At 48.9% G+C, this 13750-nt stretch overlaps 1 protein-coding gene across 1 annotated transcript in view; it reads left to right on the top strand.

Annotated features, from left to right (window-relative positions):
* Positions 1–13750, top strand: part of LOC116985313 (rab effector MyRIP-like) — a 128722-nt gene that overhangs the window by 36832 nt on the left and 78140 nt on the right. The window contains exon 3 of the mRNA XM_033040022.1: positions 12236–12457. Coding sequence (XP_032895913.1) covers positions 12236–12457 — 222 coding nt within the window. The remainder of the gene's footprint in view (positions 1–12235; positions 12458–13750) is intronic.

Raw genomic sequence — 13750 nt, 5'->3', positions numbered from 1 at the left:
TGTTGAACCTTGAGAGGGGAAGAAGCTGTTCCTAAGTCTGGTGGTGCGCGCTTTCAAGCTTCTGTACCTTCTGCAGGACGGGAGCGTGGAGAAGAATGAATGACCGGGGTGGGACAGGGACAAGTCTTTGATTGTGTCGGCTGCTTTCCCGAGGCAGCGTGAAGAGTAGATGGAGTTGATGGTGGGGAGTGTGGTCCGTGTGATGGACTGGGCTACATCTACAATGGTCGGGAGTGTGGTCCGTGTGATGGACTGGGCTACATCTACAATGGTGGGGAGTGTGGTCTGTGTGATGGACTGGGCTACATCTACAATGGTCGGGAATGTGGTCTGTGTGATGGACTGGGCTACATCTACAATGGTGGGGAGTGTGGTCTGTGTGATGGACTGGCCTACATCTACAATGGTGGGGAGTGTGGTCTGTGTGATGGACTGGCCTACATCTACAATGGTGGGGAGTGTGGTCCATGTGATGGACTGGCCTACATCTACAATGGTGGGGAGTGTGGTCCATGTGATGGACTGGCCTACATCTACAATGGTGGGGAGTGTGGTCTGTGTGATGGACTGGGCTACATCTACAATGGTGGGGAGTGTGGTCTGTGTGATGGACTGGGCTACATCTACAATGGTGGGGAGTGCCTGCTCTCGATGGTGCATCTTGGAACATAGGAGACAAACGGTGAGGTACAGACTCTCTCCTTAAACCTATGCCCACTACTTCTCGATTCCGCAAATCTTTTGAAAAAAGACTCTTTGCAACCTCGTGATTTCAGGGGGTGGATGAGAAAGTGCGATAGCATAGAACTTACGGCGGCACGGTGGCGTAGCGGTAGAGTTACAGCCTCACAACGCCAGAGACCCGGGTTCCATCCTGACTACCGGTGCTGCCTGTACGGAGTTTGTACGTTCTCGCCGCGACCTGCGTGGGTTTTTTCTGGGTGCTCCGGTTTCCTCCCAAACTCCAAGGTTTGTAGGTTGACAAAAATGCTGGAGAAACTCAGCGGGTGCGGCAGCATCTATGGAGCGAAGGAAATAGGCAACGTTTCGGGCCAAAATCCTTCTTCAGACTGATGTAGGGTTGGGGGTGGAGGAGGAAGAAAGGAAGAGGAGGAGCCAGAGGACTGAGGGAGAGTTGAGAAGGGAAGGAGACAGTGAGGGCTACCGGAAATTGGAGAAGTCAATGTTCATACCGCTGGGGTATAAACTCCCCAAGCGAAATACGAGGTGCTGCTCCTCCAATTTCCGGTGGTCCTCACTCTGGCCATGGAGGAGGCCCAGGACAGAAAGGTCGGATTGGGAATGGGAGGGGGAGTTGAAGTGCTGAGCCACAGGGAGATCTGGTTGGTTATTGCGAACTGTGTGGAGGCGTTGGGCGAAACGATCGGCAAGCCTCCGCTTGGTCTCACCGATGTAGATCAGCTGACACCTAGAGCAGCGGATGCAATAGATGAGGTTGGAGGAGGTGCAGGTGAACCTGTGTCGCACCTGGAATGACTGCTTGGGTCCTTGAATGGAGTCGAGGGGGGAGGTAAAGCGACAAGTGTAGCATTTCCTGCGGTTGCAAGGGAAAGTGCCTGGGGAGGGGGTGGTGCGGGTGTGAAGGGACAAATTGATCAAGGAGTTACGGAGGGAGCGGTCTCTGCGGAAAGCAGACATGGGGGAGATGGGAGTTTGTGGCGAGTGGTGGGGTCACGTTGGAGGTGGCGAAACTGACGGAGGATTATTTGTTGTGGCATTGGAGGTTTATAGGTTAATTGGCTTGGTAGAGATGTAAATCGTCCCTAGTGTGTGTAGGATGGTGTTAGTGTGCGGGGATCGCTGGTCGGCGCGGACTCGGTGGGCCGAAGGGCCTGTTTCCGCGCTGTATCTCCAAACCAAAACTAGTGTGCGCACGTGATCGATGGTCGGTATGAGTTGGGCCGAAGGGCCTGTTTCAATGCTGTATCTGTCAATTCAGTTCAATTCAAAAACTTGGCAGTGATCCTTTCTCAATGTTTTGAGCGTTGTGTTCTATGGAAGGCGAGATGGGGTTGGGTGCGATCGTATCATCTCCTTGCGGCATCATGTTCCCACGCCTGCTCCTGTTCATTGTAAAGCTAAACAGTGACGCGGCAGCATGAATTGGAGTGTCAGGGTTGCACACAATTTATCAATGCAGTGAGTCATGAGAGGAATGTGTTTAGAATAACATCGAAGAGCATCTGCTGGGAGAGGGAGTCATGCTCTTCAAATGAATGGAAATCGCAAACCTCTCCCCATTAATGCATGGACATGCCTGGGCGCCATACCGCGCGGAAAACAGGCCCTTCGGCCCAACTTGCCCACATCGACCAACATGTCCCATCGACACTAACCCCACCTGCCCGCGTATGGCCCGCATCCCTCTCAACCTCTTTTACTCTGGTATTTTATTTCACATGTTTAATCAATAATGTTTTATTATTAATGTTTTATGTGTCATTGCTTACTGTACACTGTATGTAGTGTTGTCACGAGTGGGCGGAGCACCAAGGCAAATTCCTTGTATGTGAATACTTGACCAATAAACGTATTCATTCATTCATACATTAAACCTGTCCTATCCACGTACCCGTCTCGAAGGGCCGAATGGCCTACTCCTGCACCTATAGTCTATTGTCTAAATGTTGCTGCTTCAACTACCTCCTCCGTCAGCTCGTTCCATACTCCCACCACCGTCTGTGTGAAAAAGTTACCCCTAAGGTTCCTATTAAATCTTTTCCCCCTCACCTTGAACCTATGTCCTCTGGTCCTCGATTTCCCCTACTCTGGGCAAGAGACTCTGTGCGTCTACCCGATCTATTCCTCTCATGATTTTGTACACCTCTATAAGATTTAATGTTTGGACGCACCTTAGAATCAGTCATACAGCGTTGGAAACAGGCCCTTCGGCCCAACTTGCCCATGCCGACCAACATGTCACGTCTACACTAGTCCCACCTACCTGCGTTTGGCCCATCTCCCTCCAAACCGGTCATATCCATCGACCACACTGACACTCACTGAAGGGTGAACTCACCTGAAATAGTTTATTTATAATGGTAAGAAAGTCCAGGATCGCATGGGAGACTGTCAGAGGAGAGGGGGGGGGTGGGCGGGTCGAGGGGGGGGGGGGGGGGGGGAGGGGTATGACACCAAATATCTGTCCAAGTGGCTTTTATATGTTGCTTGGTACAAACCTCCATTGCTCTGTCTTTAGGTAGGTGGGAGGAAGTGGGGAGAGGGGGATGGGAGGGGAGGGGGGAGTGGGGGCAGGAAGAGGTTTGGGGGGAGGGGGCGAGGGGTGGTGGGAGAGGTGGTGGACGGGAGGTGGGGGTGGGGAGGGGAAGGAGGGAAAGGAGGGGGGGGAGAGGTGGGGGAATGGGAGGGGGGCAGGTGGGGGAGGGGGAGGGAGAGGGGAGGGGGAGGGGGAGGGAGAGAGAGGTGGGGGATGGGGAGAGGTGGGGGGAGGGGGAGGGAGGGGGAGGGAGGGAGAGGTGGGGGATGGGGAGATGTGGGGACGGAGGTGGAGGGAGGGAGAGTCAGGGGGAGTGGGAGGGGGAGGGGGGGTGGGAGAAGAGGTGGGGAGATGGGGTGGGTGTCCAAATGTCTTTCCAACATTGTTTGCGTTACAAATCTCCATGGCCCTCCCTGCCTCCATCCTTCCACTATAATACCTCAGCTGACAACCAAACGGTGTCAACATTGAATCCTCCAATTCCAAGTGTGATACCCTAATCCCCAACCCCCTTCCATTCCCCCTGTCCCCCAGTCGCCCTGATCCTCCCCCCACCCCCATACACTCCTCTCCCACCGCCCAGTCCCACATTCCCTCTATCCTGCCCTTCCCCCCCCCCCCCATATCCCACCCTCCAGCCTCGCATTACACTCCTCCTCCTCTCCCCGTATCTGACGCCCTTTGGTCTCCACCTCACCTCCAGCCTTTGTCACTTACTCCACCCATCTGCCAACCCCCCCACCTCCACGTGCATCCACCTATCACTCGCCAGGTGCAGGATACAACTAGTGTGCAGGGGTGATCCTTGATTCAGCTTGGGCTGAAGGGATCTGTTTCCACGCACAGGTTTTTTTTACCCCAGGTAAGATTAAGGTAAAGAAAAACTGCATTTACCCTATCTATCCTTCTTCTTGCATATAGTGTGCGCAGCTTAAAGTTGTAGGACAATATTTGATCATATTTCATTGTGTACGCCGGGTTGATTGCATTGCAACAGGGCAGAACACGTGAAGGTTGCAATCTTCCCACCCCACCCTATCTATTGATGAGGGGTGGTCTCATAGAGGTGCATAAAGTCAATAGACAATAGGTACAGGAGTAGGCCATTCGGCCCTCCGAGCCAGCACCGCCATTCAATGTGATCATGTCTGATCATCCCCAATCAGTACCCCGTTCCTGTCTTCTCCCCATATCCCCTGACTCCACTATTTTTAAGAGCTCTATCTATCTCTCTCTTGAAAGCATCCAGAGAACCGGCCTCCACCGCCCTCTGAGGCAGAGAATTCCACAGACTCACCACTCTCTGTGAGAAAAAGTTTTTCCTCGTCTCTGTTCTAAATGGCTTACTCCTTATTCTTAAACTGTGGCCCCTGGTTCTGGACTCTCCCAACATCGGGAACATGTTTCCTGCCTCTAGCGTTTCCAAACCCTTAACAATCTTATATGTTTCAATTAGATTGCCTCTCATCCTTCTAAACTCCAGGGTGTACAAGCCCAGCTGCTCCATTCTCTCAGCATATGACAGTCCCGCCATCCCGGGAATTAAACTACGCTGCACTCCCTCAATAGCAAGAATGTCCTTCCTCAAATTAGGACACCAAAACTTGTACTTCCCCTTTTCCCAACTTGATGCCATTTAGATAGTAAGTTTTCCTTGCAGATGTCATATGCACGTTACTGTTCCTTTCCCCACGTCCATTTCACATCTTTTTGTAGCAGATAATGTAGTGGCTTTAGCACAGTTGCTAAATCTGGAAGGAATCGTGCATGGAACTGCACCATCCCAAGGAATGACACATTGTTGGGTTTTGGAGCATTCACTATTGCTTCAACTTTCGCCTTCACAGGGTGAAGTCTGTTCGCGTCTACTTTGGGTCCAAGGTAGACCACCTTTGACTGCACAAATGCACATTTACTTTGTCGCAGTTTGACATTGTGACATCGAGGATTTCCAGATGTTCTACCATGCCCTCTGTGAATATCAATAGGTCATCCTGGTTACACACACAGTGCGGAATGCCTTGTATTATTTGGTCCATGACAGACTGGAAACATTTCGGGGAGGATTTCACACCATAGGGCAGCTTTGTATATGAATACAAGCCCTTATGTGTGTTGATAGTCAAGTACCGCTGACTTTCCTTGTCGACATTGAGTTGGGCGTAAGTGTGAGACAAATCTAGTTTAGTGAAGACTCTAGCTCCGCTAAGTTCTGCGTACAGATCTTGCGAGGTTGGTAACAGATATTGTTCATCATCCACCATTGATTGTGACTTTGTAATCACCACATAGGCAAGGCAAGGCAACTTTATTTATATAGCACATTTCATACACGAGGCAGACTCAAAGTGCTTCACATAAAAACATGTCATACAATAAATGAAATAATAAAATGAAATAAAATAGAAGAACTAAAAGAAAAGAAAAGCAAAATTAAAAATGCATTATAAAAAGTGCAAAAGTTAAAAGTGCAATGTAGTTAAGATTTAGCTGAAAGCTAAAGTAAACATAAAAGTTTTCAGTCTTGTTTTAAAAGTGGTCAAAGTTGAGGCAAGTCTTAAATCTTCAGGAAGTTTATTCCAGCTATTTGTTGCATAGTAACTAAATCCTGCTTTCCCATGTTTTGTATTTACTCTGGGAATCACTAGCAGATTAGTTTCAGAAGATCTTAGCGGTCTAGAAGGCTTATATAGTGGAAGCATGTCAGTGATATACTTTGGCCCTAAACCATGTAGTGATTTATAGGTGAGCAGCAGGATTTTAAAATCAATTCTCTGACATACAGGGAGCCAATGTAAGGATTTAAGAATTGGTGTAATATGTTCAAATTTTTTGGTCTTTGTTAGAACTCTAGCAACAGCGTTCTGAACAAGCTGTAGCTGCCTGACAGTTTTTTTTGGAAGACCTGCAAGGAGACCGTTACAATAATCTAGCCTACTATTAATAAAGGCATGTACAAGTTTTTCTAAGTCTTGAGCTGACATGAGTCCTCTTAATCTTGCTACATAGTCGAACAGTTTTATCAGCCTTGGGTACAGCCACAATTGGCGTTGCTCAGTTACTCTGCTCTGTCTTCACGAGTACTCCATTGCGCTCTAACCTGTCGAGTTCTTTTAAAAAATATATATTTTATTTATTAGAAGTAATGTACAGTACAGCGATATAAGCCAAAAATAACATAATACATTTCCTGTACCACTTCTTATTTTAAACCTTAAAAAGAAGGAAAGTAGAGAGAGATAGATAGGATAGTAAGTGCGTGAAAGAGTGATCAGGAGATAAAAATAGAGAACAAAAGATATAAGCAAGAAAAGTAAGATAAAAGGGATATACCTACTTCGTATCTTTACACACCCCTCACCAGGTCCTGAAACCATTTATTTTCAAAGTTATGTTGCACCCTATATTTGTAATAAGTCGATAAATGGAGACCACATCTTTTGGAAATGGTCTGATTTGCCTGTTAGGAGGAATCTCATGTCTTCCAGGTGTAACATTTCGGACATATTTGAAATCCACATATTTATCGTAGGTGTGGGAGCATTTTTCCAGAATTTAAGTATGAGTTTTTATGCCGTAATTAAGAAAGCTCTTTTGGAACTGAGTCAGCTCAAAGCTGGCTTCCATCGTTACAAAAAGAATTAATTCTGCGTTTGGTTTCAGTTTTATTTTCAATAATTTTGTAAAGACTTCAAAGATTTCATTCCAAAATTTTTGGATTTTGGGATTTTTATACTGTGGAGTTCTACTTCCACTTGTTGCTTTAGTGCATATGGTACAGGTCTTGGTTGTCAATACACAGGTCTCACATCTTGCTTGAGTCGAATGTGTGCAGAGTACCCTGTTATTCTCTTGTAAATGTCAGCAAAAATGTTTGCATGTTTACTTATGACGATTTCAAGACGTGATTTAGACAAATTGACGCTGAAAATGTTCTTCCAGTCTAACTCTATTCTACTCAGCCAATCCTTTCCAAGGAGGGTTAGTTTATTTCTGTAGCTGGCCACTATGATGGGCAGTGTTACTGACTGACCATTATGCTGAACTTTACAGTTCATTTGTCCACAAGTCTCCAAAACCTTACCCGAGTAGGTTCTCAGCTTGACCTTACTCTCAAACAATGATATCTGTGGGAACTTTGTTTCATACAGGTCTCTGTTCATGACCGATCAATCTGCTGCCGTGTCAATACACATATCGATTAACTATTCATTTATCAATAGTTTAGTTTGAAAGTTTAGCTTGCCTTGGCTGGTTGTAGGCTTATCGATGTTGGTTGCATAAATGGTGTACAACCCAAGGTCATTTCCATCTGGGTTCATCTCCAAGTTGTGAACTCCTCTCTGGTGTTGTCGCTTGATTCCCGCAGATTGTTGGTTTCCTGTTTTAAGCTTGGCCCGACATGCTGAGGCGATATGGCCTTTCTTTCTTCTGGCAGTTATAGCACTTGGCCATTTTGAACTGACAAAATTGGGATGAGTGATGACCGTTGCAACGATAACAACTGGCTGAACTTGGCTCCCCGCCATACTTTGGTTTTGGTTTAACGCCTCTTGGTTAGGCCATAGGCACTGCCTTGTGACTAAACGGCCACTGCAGTTCGTGGTGGGCGAAACTCGTGAGCATTCTTTGATGCCATCTCTATTGTGGTAGCAATCTTGCTTGCTTTCTCGAATGTGAGATCTGGAGTGTTTGGACTGAATTTGTTCATCCACTAGACCACAAACAAATCTGTTGCGTAGTGCGCGTCCGAGAAAGGTTCCAAAGTTACAGTGCAAAGTTAAGTTTTTCAAGGCAACAATGTACTCATTGATTGTCTCATTCTGCTTCTGGTTTCTAAGGCCAAAATGCCAGCTTTCTGCAATTTCCAGAGGCTTTAATGTCATTGAATGGCACGTCTTTTGCCTTTATGGGCGCAAGGAGATTCACGAGTGTGCCGTACACTTCAGGACACGATCTCCGTGAGCAGAATCGCTTTTGTGCGTTCGCAAACAGCCTTATCTGTTTCCGTCACTATCTCTCCTTCACCACTAATCTCCGTTTGCCGTGAAAAACATGTTCACTCTCTCCATATAGGAGCTGAACGGCTCACTCCTCTTGTCAAAAGTGCCAAGGTTTCCGATGTAGCCCGCGGATGCCGCCATCGTGTAATTCTCTTCTTTTTTTTAAAGTCCGTTCAAAAACCCCGAATTCCTGTCTGTTCTGGTGTAACAATTCACCTAAAATTTTCCTGTACAAAGGCTATTCAGCTTAAGGAACTTGACAAAAAAAAATCAGTCTAAAATGTTATACAAGCCCAAGGATGGCATCTTGCCATGTAGACACAACATAGAGGTAGCCTGACAAACTCTCCCCGATTTGTACAGCTGCTGTTTTAAACTACAGTCCCCTGCATAGAAGGATCTGCGGCCTCGTGAGTCCAGCTCGCAAACAACTGCGACACAACTCCGTATTTACTGTTTAATCTGTTAAACAATACTGCGTGTTGCAAAACAGCCCTGCACTGTATTTAAAGGATAATTTCCCACCCTTGTCGCCAATTTTGTTATATTCCGGATGGCAGAATGAATAACAACTTACACACAGGCTGCCTGGATCATGAGAGAGTATTTATTACCCAACATTCCCTGCTTATATACAGCACCAACTCATTAAGATAAACATAAATATGTGTGAATACATTACAGGGAACAACTTCTTCCCCTCTGTTATCAGGCTTCTGAACGGTCCTTCCATAAGCTAGAGTACTGTCCGATTCACCTCTACCCCATTGCGGACATTGGACTTTGTCTGTGCAATTGATGCGCTACAATGCTGAGAACTATATTCTGCACTCTGTATCTTCCCCTTTGCTCTACCTATTGTACTGGAGTTTGACCTGATTGTATTTATGTGTAGTATTATCTGATCCGACTCGACTGCATGCACAACAGAGCTTTTCACTGTACCTCGGTACACGTGACAATAATAAACCTACGCCTGGAGAGAACATCGATAGATGATATTTCGGTTCAAGACCATTCTTCAGAAAATAAGTTAGCTTTATGGGCCTGTCACACTTACGCGACTTTTTCGGCGACTGCCAGCACCCGTCGTAGGTCATTGCAGGTCAACGAAAGCGGCGACCAGAACAAAGTTCGACTCTTTGGGCAACTACTCACGACCATACAGGCTTCTCCCCCGCAACATGTCGCCAGGGTGTTGCCTGTATGGTCGTGAGTCGTCTCCTCAGTCACCCAAAGAGTCGTAGCGTCTTTCTGGTCACCGCTGGATTTTCAACTTGTTGAAATTATTCAGCGACCTGCAACGACCTATGATGGGTGCCGGCAGTCGCCGAAAAAGTCGCATAAGTGGGACAGGCCCATTAACCTGTCGAGGATGGTGGGTGCCTGGAACGCGCTGCCAGGGGTGGTGGTGGAGGCAGATACGATAGTGGTGTTTAAGAGGCTTTTGGATCGGCACATGGATATGCAGGGACATGGATCACGTGCACGCAGGGGAGTTGGTCTTGGCATCGTTCAACATGGTCATTGTGGGCCGAAGGGCCTGATCTTATGCTGTTCTTATGTAACCAAGCTGGAGTCTTCTATCCAAAGACGTACAGGTTTGTAGGTTAATTGGCTTGGTGTATGTGTAAATTGTCCCCAGTGTGTGTAGGATATTGTTAGTGTACGGGGTGATCGCTGGTCAGCACGGACCCAGTGGGCCGAAGGGCCTAATCTGGTACTGTGTTGTTTATTACTAATGTCCATGGAACCGCTCTGGAATAGAGAGATGTGGATCACGTGCAGGCAGGAGCGATCAGTTTAACTGATCTCATCTTCCCAACCCCACCCCTTTCCGCTTTCCGCAGAGACTGTTCCCTCTGCAACTCCCCGGTTAACTCCTCCCTTCCCACCCAAACCACCCCCTCCCCAGGTACCTTCCCCTGCAACCGCAGAAGATGCAACAACACCTGTCGCTATACCTCCTCCCTCGACTCTGTCCAGGGACCCCGACAGGCCTTTCAGGCGAGGCAGAGGTTGACTTGCACCTCCTCCAACCCCATCTACTGTATCCGTTGTTCAAGATGTGGACTCTTATACATCGGCGAGACCAAACGCAGACTGGGCGATCGTTTCGCGGAACACCTTCGCTCAGCCCGCCTGAACCAACCTGATCTCCCGGTTGCCGGACACTTTAATTCCCCTTCCCATTCCCACACTGACCTTTCTGTCCTGGGCCTCCTCCATTGTCAGAGTCAGGCTAAACGCACATTGGAGGAACAGCATCTCATATTTCGCTTGGGCAGCTTACAGCCCAGTGGTATGAATATTGATTTCTCTCACTTCAGGTAGCCCTGGCATTCCCTCTCCCCCACCCAACTCGTTGTTCTGGTCTAATAGTTGTCTTGAGTCTCAATAGACAATAGGTGCAGGAGTAGGCCATTTGGCCCTTCGAGCCAGCACCACATTGTCTCATTATCTGTAACTCTGTTCCACCTGGCAACTAGCAATGGCCTGTTTCCTTTATCATGGTTTTTTTGTATGTCTTTCATTCATTTCAAGATTCAAGATTCAAGAAGTTTATTGCCATGTCAACAAGTTGATAGGAATGTGTCTTGGTTCGCTCTCAGACAGATACAATACAGTACAATACAACCACCACATACACCACAATAAATAATACAGACAATACCGTACGAAGGACAATATATACAGGAAGGACAGTACCCAGCAGCGTCATGTTAAGCGTAAGTAAAAGTGCAAAAGAAAGTGCAGAGTGATTAGTGCAAATTCAAATATCTGATGGCTTGGAGGTAGGTGCTGTCTCTGAAGCGAGATGTTTTACTTTTAATGCTTCTATATCTCCTTCCTGATGGGAGGAGATTAAAGAGGTGATGTGCCAGGTGAGAGTGGTCTGCTATGATTTTTTTTGGCCTTTCTGGTGAGTCTTGTTGAGTAAAGTGATGTCACTGAGGGAAGTCTACTGCAACCGATGATCTTAGAAGCTCGGCGCACTATTCTCTCCAGCCGAATCTTATCCTGCGAGGTTGTGTGGCCATACCAGACAAGCATGGAGAATGTGAGTATGCTTTCTATGGTAGACCTATTTGTTCTATATCTCGCTACATCACCGTCTATATCTCTCCTTTCCCTCTTCCCCCTGACTCTGAAGAAGGGTCTCGACCCGAAAGGTCGCCCATTCCTTCTCTCCACTGATGCCGCCTGAGTGACACCAGCTTTTTTGTATCTAACTTGGCATTTTGTTGAGCACAGGCATTGTGGGCCGAAGGGCCTGTTGTGGTGCTGTGCTGTTCCGTATTGTATGAAACCGACCTGGAACAGAGGTAACTGGGTCCCGTGCGGGCAGGTGAGAGTTTGTCTATGGCGTGGTGTTCAGCATGGGTACTGCGGCTCGGGTCGACAACGTTCTCACTCCCAAATAAGGGACAAAAGGTCAAAATACGATGGCAATCCGTTGACTGACTCGGCCGTGGCTGGGTGAATGATGAGTTGGCCCGGGGTGCTGGACTGCCCACAAAGCCCAGCCGGCGGGGCCAGCTGAGGAGTTTTGGCCCAGGCCGCGGCTCGCAAAGTCCTGCGCCCCGTCCAACTCACGAATCGACGATCGGCCGTGAGAAGGAGGGGAGGTGGTGGTGGTGTCGGCGGTAAGCGAAGGTCCAAAGGTCAGACAGCTGGCCGGGCTGCCGACCGACTGGGCCACGGGCGAGGCGCTGCTGCTGCTGCTGCTGCTGCTGCACTCCATGGGCTGCACTACGTCGGGGACGGGTGTGGCTGGGCCGGACGCGGCGCTCCGACCCAGACAGTCCCCTCGACCCGAGTAGTGGCGGTCAAATACGGGACAAGGGCGGTCCCGTACGGGACAAACCAATTTAGCCCAATATACGGGATGTCCCGGCTAGTACGGGACAGTTGGCGACCCTAGTTGTGGGCTGAAGGGCCTGTTGCCGGTGCTCTACAGTAGGCCCCATGGCTGTGCGGTTGTGTCTTGCAGTGAGCTGAAGCAGAAGCTGAACGAGGAGGGCAACAAGAGGACCATCCTGTCCAAGCAGCAGAAGTTCAACGAGAACTGCTGCATCCGCTGCTGTGGGGTCTTCACCTTCCTCCTCAATGCCAAGCACCCCTGCAGCGACTGCAAGTTCAACGTCTGCAGGGACTGCGGCACCTACAGCAAGAAGGACAAGGCGTGGGTCTGCACTGTGTGCCACCAGACCAGGTAGGTCCCCTCCTCTCCACTCACACTCACCTGTACACAGTGGCCCCTCCTCTCCACTCACCTGTACACAGTGGCCCCTCCTCTCCACTTACCTGTACACAGTGGCCCCTCCTCTCCACACACCTGTACACAGTGGCCCCTCCTCTCCACTCACCTGTACACAGTGGCCCCTCCTCTCCACTCACCTGTACACAGTGGCCCCTCCTCTCCACTCACCTGTACACAGTGGCCCCTCCTCTCCACTCACACTCACCTGTACACAGTGTCCCCTCCTATCCACTTACCTGTACACAGTGGCCCCTCCTCTACACTCACCTGTACACAGTGGCCCCTCCGCTCCACTCACCTGTTCACAGTGGCCCCTCCTCTCCACTCACCTGCACACAGTGGCCCCTCCTCTCCACTCTCCACTTACCTGTACACAGTGGCCCCTCCTCTCCACTCACCTGTACACAGTGGCCCCTCCTCTCCACTCATCTCACAGTGGCCCCTCCTCTCCACTTACCTGTTCACAGTGGCCCCTCCTCTCCACTCACCTGTACACAGTGGCCCCTCCTCTCCACTTACCTGTACACAGTGGCCCCTCCTCTCCACTTACCTGTTCACAGTGGCCCCTCCTCTCCACTCACCTGTACACAGTGGTCCCTCCTCTCCACTCCCCACTTACCTGTACACAGTGGATCCTCATGGTAATTGCTCGTTTCTAAGCTCCCCCCCAGTCTAGTTTCAGTAACAAAAACACTGAATCAAGCACTTAAATCAACTAAATTTTATTTTAACAAAAGCACGTCAGTTCCACTGCTGTACCTATCCCACCGCGGGTTCCATCCTCGTGTCGGCCTGTTCGAGCCCTCTAGGCCTCGTTCAGACAGACACTGCAGAAATTTACGCAGTCCCAGGTGTTCTTCCAGAAGATCGACCCTGAGCCTCGTGATCGCGGACTTTTATATGTCCCAGGACCTCGAGGGGCCGAACCACACGGGGATGGTCTCTTAATAACCCAATTACAGATATCGATCAACCCCATACATAACAGACATTTCCCTAACCCAATAATATAACAGCTCAATACATTAATATAGAAACATAGAAAATAGGTGCAGGAGGAGGCCATTCGGCCCTTCGAGCCAGCACCATCGTTCATTGTGATCATGGCTGATCATCCCCAATCAATAACCCGTGCCTGCCTTCTCCCCATATCCCTTGATTCCACTAGCCCCTAGAGCACCATCTAACTCTCTCTTAAATCTATCCAATGACTTGGCCTCCACTGCCCTCTGTGGCAGGGAATTC

The sequence above is a fragment of the Amblyraja radiata genome, chromosome 2 (genome assembly GCF_010909765.2).
Source record: "Amblyraja radiata isolate CabotCenter1 chromosome 2, sAmbRad1.1.pri, whole genome shotgun sequence".
NCBI lineage: Eukaryota > Metazoa > Chordata > Chondrichthyes > Rajiformes > Rajidae > Amblyraja > Amblyraja radiata.
This window is presented reverse-complemented; position numbering and strand designations above follow the sequence as displayed.